The sequence below is a fragment of the Vigna unguiculata genome, chromosome 3, assembly GCF_004118075.2.
Source record: "Vigna unguiculata cultivar IT97K-499-35 chromosome 3, ASM411807v1, whole genome shotgun sequence".
In the NCBI taxonomy this organism is placed as follows: domain Eukaryota; kingdom Viridiplantae; phylum Streptophyta; class Magnoliopsida; order Fabales; family Fabaceae; genus Vigna; species Vigna unguiculata.
Genome location: NC_040281.1, coordinates 45,115,370 through 45,125,654, shown reverse-complemented (window position 1 = coordinate 45,125,654; position 10,285 = coordinate 45,115,370). Strand labels below are relative to the sequence as shown.

Below are 10,285 nucleotides of genomic sequence, written 5' to 3'. Positions count from 1 at the left end.
GTCATAAATTTTAAATAAAGTTTAAATAAACTCAAATTTTCAAATAATTATAAAAGTAAATATAAAACAACGTTCAACACAATGAAAATTCTTTAATTAGTGTTTTGTTCAACAAGTCCACTTTCTCATATTGATTCATGAAAAATAAACAAAATAAACAAATAATAAACATTAACTGCTACGTGTCAAGTATTCTTATTTTGATTTCATCATTTGACAACAAGCATACCATAAACGTCACTCTCTATACAGGTTTTGATGTATATGTCCAATTTCAAAGAAGGGAAAGAGAAGAATGTCAAGGGGTGTACCTCGATGAAGACAATGTATCAATACTTGAAGTTGAAAGAATGAAGACAGAAGACAACAAGATGTGCAACTTAGAAAAAATTAGGTCAAAATATTTTTTACTAATATATATATATATATATATATATATATATATATATATATATAGGGTATTTTGTGAATTAAAGTTTAGCAGATACAGGTGTCCACATGTATGGATACTATGATACCCGTCCCGTTAACATGCGAGTATCAAAAATACCCACACCTGCGGATAGCGGGTATCTATTTTTAATATTTGTTTTCCACCCGTTGCAGGTTTTATCTGCGGATACGAATTTTTTTACATCCCTAATTGAGATTGACAAATAGTAAAATTACTAGTAAAAATAAGTGTGATACAATCCGTTTAACTAATATGGCTCCACCTAAGATTGATTTTAATGAGTTTAATTGCGTTTTGAAATTATGCCTAAACCCTAAACTAAACTTGCTAAATTGATATATAGATAAAAGCATATTATATATAGACAAAGTAAGATGTTTAACAAGTGAATTTGACACATTATTTTAATAAGTTTGTAATAGGAAAAAAATTGACATTATTGGAAGGAAAATATTTTAAGGTAAATAAAAAAACATTAAACTTATTTAAACCAATAGGTGATTTATTCCTGATACATATCCAAAGTTTCACTACAAGAAAAACTCTCATTAACAATTAATTTTAGTAATAAAAAATTATTAGTCACTATAATACTCAATTTAGATATCAATTAACAAAAAAAAAATTATTAGTTTCTAAAATTCAGCTACCAAGATTTTTGGTACCAAAGAAAATTAGTCATTAAATATTAGTTGTCAAAATTTTAGTACCAGAGAATTAATTTATAAATTAGTCTCCATTTAATTAGTGACCAATTTAATAACAAATTATAATTTTTTATTCATAATAATAACTATTCTAATAACTAATAATTTTTTATTTTATAAATTGATATTTAAATTAGTTAAGTATACGACTAACATTTTTTAATCACTAAAATTCTTATTATTTAAAATTTTTTCTGTACTATCTAAACACGTGTAAAGTTAAAATTATACGAGACAACAAATAATTCCTGCTCAGAATAAAGTTTATTGTTGATAAGATAATAATAAATACTTATGTATAAACTTAATTGACAAAAATAACAAATAATTTTATCTATATACATAATTAATTATTTATTATATGGGAAAGTTGTATATTAGTTAGTAAAACAAAATCTAAAATGTATAAATTATGACAAATTTTCTAATATATATGTATTCAGTGATAAAAAAATTGTTATATTTACTAGTTGCATTGATCATATTGGAATGAATGATATTAAGTCATATTAAAAAAAAGTAAAATATATTAAAATATATGGTCTATAAAACTATTAATAAATTACTACATAAAATAAAATATGTGGTTATTCAAATACTATTTATTTTCCTAAATATCAGCTACTAGACTAAAGTATAGATGTATTGTCTCTTGGAAACAATCTACAACAATTGGAATTTTCTTTTATTTCCTTTCTAATGAGTCGCTCATAGTTATATATATATATATATATATATATATATATATATATATATATATATATATATATATATATATATATATATATATATATTCAAATTGGTTTGTAGTAATAATCAGCACAGATAACAGATAATCAAACATAAAACATTTCCAGGAGCAAGAAACAAGAATTTCTGCCAGATCTTGTATACATATAATTTATAACATTAATATTAATTAATTGGGAATTGTATTTAGTATAAATTCAAATGTAAAATTTGCAACATTCAAGTAGAAACACTGACCACGTTGCTTGCTTCTTAATCATGTCTCCAATCTTAATTTAATCACATGTTCCCAATACGATCCAGAAATTATTTACAATTTAACATTGGACAATAATATATATATATATATATATATATATATATATATATATATATATATATATATATATATATATATATATATATATATATATATATATATATATATGATACACATTGAAATTAAATGGATTGGCTTCTTATGTTTCACTCACTACGTGCAAGATAATAAACAATTCAATACATCAAGAACTGTAGTATCTTCTTTTGCAGTTTTGTTAACTGTACCAACTTTTTCTAATTATTGGTTGAAAAATATAAGCTATAAAAAATAACCAGGTTTAATTGGTCAACATTTAACGGTCATCTCATCTATATTATTTTTTGGAGGGTGTTATTTAATATTTGTATTCTATATAAAAAATCATCTACAAACTATTTTTAATCAAATTTATTATAGATGGTATATTTGAATTAACTAACATGAAAACACAATGAGTGAGTAGAAAAACAATAGAAAAGGAGAAACATAAGACTTAGGTATGCCAATGAAATGTGAAGAAATAAGTCTTGTCAAAAGTCAATTTTAATTCTCATCCATTCTTTATAGTCTTTCTTCTACTAATGATTAGATTTTTGCACAATAATAATGTTATCTTTAAAAGACTTATAATCATCACCAGACAAATTCTTCCATCCAACAACTTAGTAATTATCCTATAAGACACATTGTTTATGAGACAAATTAGTCCACTATATCAGGTAAAAAGTTTTTCATGGATACAACATTATCCACCTCATAGAAATTAAAGTGGGGTGTCATCAACACCTTTCACTTTGATATGATAACTTCACACAATCTCTTACGTACCAACAATTCCCTAAGCTTACTATTCAATGCAAATTAATAATAATATATAGTTAAAAAATGCACTTTACACCTGTATATATTATCGAATGAACTGATTAATTACTTATAACCAGAGAGAGGTAAGAAAAAACATATACAGTGTAAGGTTGTGGCAGAGAAAGCTGGAGCTTGGTTTATCTCAATTTATGATTAAATAAGAAGGTACTAAATGATACCAAAAACTTTTAGTAAAATAAGTTAGAAATAAAAAAAAAAAGTGTTTTGTTCGTTCAACCTACGTCTTTCTCTAATCGGGATTGATAACTAAGAATTTGTTCTGTAGTGAAAAAGTGTATAATAAATAAATGTGTGTTATTAAGTAGCACGTTGGGTTGCTTACCTCAAAAGGTATTTTAGTTAATGGTTTTGGATGGGGTAGGAAGCAGATCCAGCATATAAGTAAGGAAATAGAATTGCATGTATGGTTTCATTAATGATTCTGCTTATGATTAATTAATATAATGACATTTAATCTAATAAAGTATTTAGTTGATGATGGTCCCTCTACACTTTTGGCATGGTACTTAAGGACGATGCCTTTCAAAGTTTGGTTGTTATCACATGCCCCGACAACCATCACTCAACTCTTCCATTCACTTCCTTCTTCTTTTTCATTTCTTTCTAAATTATTGTTTTTTAGCAAAGATAAAGTGAAAGTAGGGAATTTTCACCTTTCAGCATGGAAAGTGATGAAAATAAATGAATTCTTATGAAACTTGTTTAAGCACTAATAATCGTTTTACCAAAGCTTTTAAACATTAAGTTGAATGAATTAAGAAAGAGGAAAGAGAAGAGAGTTAATAATATTTAAAATTTATGAAGTTAATGTGGGGAATGTGAGATAGAAGAGAAAGAAAAAGAGAGAGAAAGAGAATAAGAGGGAGGAGAAGGTGGGTGGCACGTTAATTCATTATGAAAGGGGGTTGTCACCCTCACTTTCACGATTCACACACAATGCCAAAGGCAAAAAGTGTATTCATATCCTCTCTCACCCTTTTCCTTTCCACCATCTCTCTCTTTCACCCACACATACACAATATCTCCCATGCATCAAATTCCATGCCCACTCCCAAAGCATGCTCTCAAAGTAAATTAAATATTCCCATAAAAAAAAAAGTATACCGTTTTATTCCAGCATAAAAATCAACCCAAGATTTTTTCAGAGTTTAATCACAAGTTTTTAGTTCATTTTCTGATTCATAGTAGAGTTGAGTATTTAGAAGAAGATGCCGTAATAATATTTGGTTGGAACCGAGTTATCTCCTAACAAAGATATCTACTATTCTTTTTATATATAAAAAGGAAACACTTTTTTAACTAGGGTATCTCTTCGTTAAGAACTAGACATTAATGTTTGAAGAAATCAATAATTATTCAAGAGTCTAACTTTCTTACCAGATATTCTTGGAGTTAAAAAATTGAAGAGGGAAATGACACCTACCTGGTCAAGGGTGTGAAAAAATTTCTCGAAAATGAAAATTTTGTCAAGAAAAGTATAATCTTTATGTATTATCAACTATTTTTTTGCACAACCAATTCATTTAAAATATGATAGATTTTTCAAAATAATTATTATAAATAAAAAAACTTTAAATTGTGATTCAACTATATTTATCATCAGGAAAGAATGATCTTTACTGTTGAAAAGAGTTGCAATTAATAAGTAGCATGTTATTAATTGGTTTGGCGTTTTTATTTATTTATTTATTTGATCTAAATTTATTGGTTAATTTGAGTGAAGAAGAGGTTGGTTGGTGTAGCTACTGAAAGGAAACCAAGTGGAAGGCTTTACTTGGAGGAAGCAAGAAACTGGACAACCTCGTCGTTTTGCTTCTTCTTATGTTGCTCTGGCCCTTTCTTATCATCTTTCACTCTGTTCAAGATTTGTCATAACAACAACAACAATATTATTATTATTATTCTGCACACAAAAGCATAAGAAAAAAAAAAAAATCTTTTTGCAGAAAACTCGCATTCCCCATTTCCCGCTCCTCAATTGTATGAAACCACCTTCTTCTCCGTCTCACAATGCTTCCAGCTTTTGCATTTGAGTAACCCAGTTTTTTGAAGCAGATTTCATTTTTCTCTTTCTCGTTTCGCGAGAAAGTTGAACGAGAAATGAATAGCAGAACACGCACCACTCTTCACTCGGTGAAACCTCCTTTAAATGATTCTAAAGTAACTTCTTCTTCCTCTTCTTCTACTACATTCTTATTTTTTTTTTTGAAATAAAAGAAAGAAAAAACTTCATTTTGAAGCATAGACTAGGCTTCTTTAACCGTTTGTGAATGATTCTTATTAACTGATGAAAAAAGGTGTGCGCTTTTGATCCAAATCTAAACTGGGTTCTTCAGCTTCTTTTACGAAACGAATACTTAATTATTTTATTTATTTGTGGTGTTTACTTTATTTAACTTTTTTGAGTGGGGGGAAATTGAGTTTTATGATGATGATTTGCTTATTGGTGGATGTGGAAAGCAGGGGAAGATGGAAACTGGAGGGAAGAGAACAATGGGTGGGCACAAGAATGGGCGCCGATCCAATCGAGAAAGGAAAATGGCTTTGATTCAAGATGTACTTTGAATCTTCTTCAAACCTTGTTTTTACATTGTGTTCCCTTTTTTCTTTCATCGAATTTTTTGGTTCGTTCTGCAAAATCACTAGCCCTTCATGTTTTCAAGGTTGGTGCAAATGCAGGTAGATAAGTTGAAGAGGAAGCTCAGACATGAAGAGAATGTTCATAGAGCTTTAGAAAGAGCATTCACAAGGCCTTTGGGATCTCTGCCTCGTCTTCCTCCTTATCTTCCTCCTTATGTTAGTCTCTCTCTCTCTCTCTCTCTCTGTTGTTTAATCACACACATTAAGTGTGTTTTATTGTTAATACACATTCCAAATCAATAGGAACTGTAATGAACATAAGTCTGAATTGTTTGAAACGGAAATCAAAACACCCCATCACTTTAAAACGATGAGTTTGTTCATTGCTTCAATCCCGATCAAGGGACTGGTTCCTTTTTCCAGCGGACATTCAAATATGAATATCTCATGTTGAGGGATTGGTTCCTTTCGCTAGACTCAATTCCCCTGGTTTGAATTATAGTACTTAATCACTATTTCTTTTTTATCATTAAAAGTTAATATAGTTTTGTAAGTATTGCTGGCATTATTTTTTAATTAGTATAAGTTTTATCTCAATGATATGTGGAATAAAGTTTTGCATTGAATTGAAGTGAAACTTTAGAATAGCGAAGCAAAAAGTAGTTAAGGAATTGAGTTGAAATTTTGTTACTATTTTTACTGTTGTTTTGCTGATTTATGAATACAAGGAGAGTAATGAGAAATGTGTGTACTTGTTCTAGACATTGGAGCTGTTGGCTGAAGTAGCAGTGTTGGAGGAGGAGGTGGTTAGACTTGAAGAGCAGGTTGTGAACTTTCGTCAAGGTTTATATCAGGAAGCTGTGTACATTTCCTCCAAGAGGAATGCAGAGAATTTGAATGACCCTATTGACCAAAACACAATCAGGAGTTCCAAGCATCAGAGATCAAAATCTATGTCTCAAAGTGAGTTCAATTCAACTATGATGGGTAGGCCTCATCCTTCTCTTGCCAGAAGTGCCTCCAGCAGAAAACTACTGTTCTCTTCTGACACTATCAATGAACACGCTGGGAAGCTAGTCCATGGAAAGCAATTGCACAGAAAACAAGATTCATTCTCATCTATCCCGGAAGAGGGAAGGGGAAAAGAGAATCGATCATTTGGTAACTTTGTGAAGGATAAACAATCACCGGAAAAGAAAACACCAACCAAAGTTACTTCTCCAATAAAGAAATCTCCGCTCAAGCAAGAATCAGCTGAGAAGTGCATGGATCACTTGAGGTTACAGGTACCTTGATGATAACCTCACAAATATCATTCAAAGTTATTTCAATCTGTCACTTGAGGTTTGGAACTCCTTGTTTGTTATAGCTAACATAATAAGTGGATGTTTCTTCAAATTAAGCTGAATCCAACATGTACTTAGTGTTTATTGTTCTGTACATTCAACATCATTGTTTTTTGTTTTGCTTGCACAGTTGGACTGGAGATTAGCAGACCATGAAAGGGCTCAGAGTTCTTCAAGTTCATCAGATGATAAGGTGTCAGAAGTTGATATCACACCGAATAGAGTTTCAGAGGATATTGTAAAGTGCTTGAGTAGCATTTTTGTTAGAATTGGTACATCCAAGGACAAAATTGGGGAAGCAAAAACGCCTTCGCGCTCTGCATCAGCTTTCAACCAATTCGGCAAGGAAAAGGATCAATTTTGTGATCCTTATAGTATCTGTTCAGAATCCAAAACAAGAGAAGTCGGTCCATATAAAAGATTATGTGAAGTCAAAGCCTCCACTGTTGATATGAACCGGGCATCAAATGCTGTGTTTCTGATCCACAGATTAAAGTAAGTAGTTATCGACTGCTATTAACTGTTTTTGATTGAGGAAACTATGGGTGTCTATCTAATCTTGCCCAAAAATTCAGGTTCTTACTTGGGAAACTAGCTTCTCTCAACTTAAAGGGTCTTACTCATCAAGAAAAACTTGCATTCTGGATAAACGTCTACAATTCCTGCATGATGAATGTAAGACACCTTTGTGCTACTTTATTGCATATCATTAAAATGCACGGCGGAAGAATTGGGTCTTTTAGTTCTAGATTTGAGTTGAACTTGACGTCATCTGAGCTTGCTAAACATACTGAGAACAAACATCTTAAATGATTTTGGTTTCAATGTTGTAGGCATATTTAGAGCATGGCATTCCTGAGAGTCCAGAAATGGTTGTAGCATTAATGCAGAAGGTACATACATTTATTTGGGCTATATTCTCAACATTCATTAATATTATGTTTGTTATTGTTACTGATGATGATGTTATTAAACATGAATATTCAAAGCAGTAGAAGCATATCTGGTTCTTCTGTCTAACTTGTAGTGATTGTTTAGTTTACCTGTATGCTTCTAGAAAACACTATCTGAGTATTAATGTCCTTTCTATATATCTGTCTAATAAAATGTCCAAGTTAATTAACTAAGAAAGGGCAATGAATGTTTCAGGCAACTATTGTAGTGGGGGGCCAGTTACTCAATGCAATTACCCTGGAGCATTTCATCTTGAGACTGCCTTATCACCTCAAGTTTGTAAGTGCAAAAATCTTGTCCTTTCTTTTGAATTTAGAGTTCATAGAAAATAAAGTTGACTTTATTTCATTTTTTTTGTTCTTGTGCTTTTATACTTACTGCATTGAATGCCCTAAAAAACTTAATTTCCTCTTGGGTTCCTGTGACAGACGTGTCCAAAAGCTGCAAAAAATGATGAGGTTAAAGCACAAAGCATATTTGGCCTGGAATGGTCTGAGCCCTTAGTAACATTTGCACTTTCCTGTGGAAGTTGGTCTTCACCTGCAGTATGTGTTTTCTATCTTAGTTTACAAGATAAAATTTTTATGTGGCAATGTTTTTGAGCTTTAGGGACAGTCTAGATGAGTTTTTCCATAAACATTTCTGAAGGGGATAAACAAGAAAAATAAAATTCACATGTTAAAATTAGCTTACACAAAGTTAAAAATAAAAACTCAGAAAAATTATATGAGAGAGCTTCCATAGATTAACATACACAAGTTATTTTAGCATAGGAAGTAAATAACTTCAATTTTCCTTTTATTTTTCTCTTTTTGAAGTATTTATGGAAAAGTTTGTCAGATCCCAAATGCTTGTGGAGAAGTTCTTATGTTACCAATATCATGTCTTCTGCACCTAAAATTTCTTAAATCAAATTAGAATTGAAAATTTTCTGGCACAGCTTGCCATTGTCAGACATATTGATTCTATAGTAAGAAACCTGAAGCTAATTAATTTCACATTGCAGACAGTAATTATAAGGTTAGAAATAGAAGCTTTATACATCATGACGTGATTTTGGTTCCACATGACATAAAATCAATCACACCATAAGAGCGTATTTGGAAGCTTGTTGGGAAAAAAAACACCTTTTGGATACGGAAGTTATAATTAGTTTACGAACATCACATCCAAAACATGAAACCAAGCCCCTTATAAGATATAGAATGTTCTTCCAATTCCACTGTTCCATTTTACACAAGGATGTTGATTACTGTGTTATTATTTTATTTTATTATATTTTATTTTAGGTGAGAGTTTATACAGCATCACAAGTTGATGATGAGTTAGAAGCAGCAAAGAGAGACTATTTACAAGCTTCAGTTGGTATCACAAAATCAAACAAGTTAATAATCCCCAAGTTGTTGGACTGGTATTTACTGGACTTTGCAAAGGACTTAGAATCTTTGTTGGATTGGGTCTGCCTCCAACTACCTGACGAAATGAGAAACCAAGCAGTTGAATGCCTTGAAAAGAGGGGAAGAGATTCTCTATCACAGATGGTACAAATGATGCCCTATGATTTTAGTTTCAGGTTACTTTTACACCAGTAAGTTCTGAGAACTGGTTTCTTAAAGTTTGATGTGGTGGGTTTTTTGTACATTGGTGGTTCACACAGAAAGTACATAAGCCAAAACGCGTAATGTTTTCTCAGTTGGGAATGGGTTTTGGCATTTGGGTCATTGCTGGTTAGTTATGCTTTTCGGAGATATACATAGAAATGGAGAGTTTTTAAATCTTAGACATTCATTTTGGCTGCAACTTTTTGGGTTTATAATAATATCATATGTTGGTTTAACCCATGGCACCAAATAGAACAACGTTTAACAACGTCAGCATCCCGTGGATTTTTGTTGGCGTAAGAATATACACAAAATTGAGCAGCGACTGGAAAAATTCATGTATGCTCAGTTTTATGTTATTATTTAACTGGTGATTTTTATTATAATTATCTTAAAAATCATATTAACTATTATATCTAATCGGTCATCTGTGTGTATGTAGTGATTCATTATGAGCTAGCTTCTATACATATAATCAATTATAAGTGTAATTTATCATTTAAATTATACATCTTTAATTCTAAAAAAATACACACGCAATTTAGAAAATTTTAAGTCAAATATAAAAATCAACCGATATTAGCTTTTAGGTCGCGATAAATTTTCAAGTATAAAACAATATAGTGGATCGACGAAAATATTGTACACTGCAATGCTTTCATTAGTAAATAGAAAATGACAGAAGGAAAGAAAGTAACTAGAACAAA

General features: G+C 30.7%; 1 protein-coding gene across 4 annotated transcripts; it reads left to right on the top strand.

The window, feature by feature from the left end:
• The first annotated feature begins 4,791 nt into the window (after positions 1-4,791).
• Positions 4,792-9,814, top strand: LOC114176165. Of its 4 annotated transcripts, XM_028061109.1 has the most exons (11): positions 4,792-5,077; positions 5,153-5,257; positions 5,558-5,653; positions 5,777-5,893; positions 6,439-6,963; positions 7,154-7,518; positions 7,599-7,698; positions 7,857-7,916; positions 8,173-8,256; positions 8,406-8,522; positions 9,267-9,814. In XM_028061109.1, exons 2-11 carry the CDS (start codon positions 5,198-5,200, stop codon positions 9,567-9,569), a joined length of 1,827 nt encoding a protein of 608 aa, XP_027916910.1. In that variant the 5' UTR covers positions 4,792-5,077; positions 5,153-5,197; the 3' UTR covers positions 9,570-9,814. The 4 variants fall into 4 exon arrangements, with proteins under 4 accessions (XP_027916910.1, XP_027916909.1, XP_027916911.1 ...); XM_028061108.1 differs by having other exon boundaries at positions 4,792-5,257; XM_028061110.1 differs by having other exon boundaries at positions 4,793-5,257; positions 5,561-5,653.
• Positions 9,815-10,285: the final 471 nt, after the last annotated feature.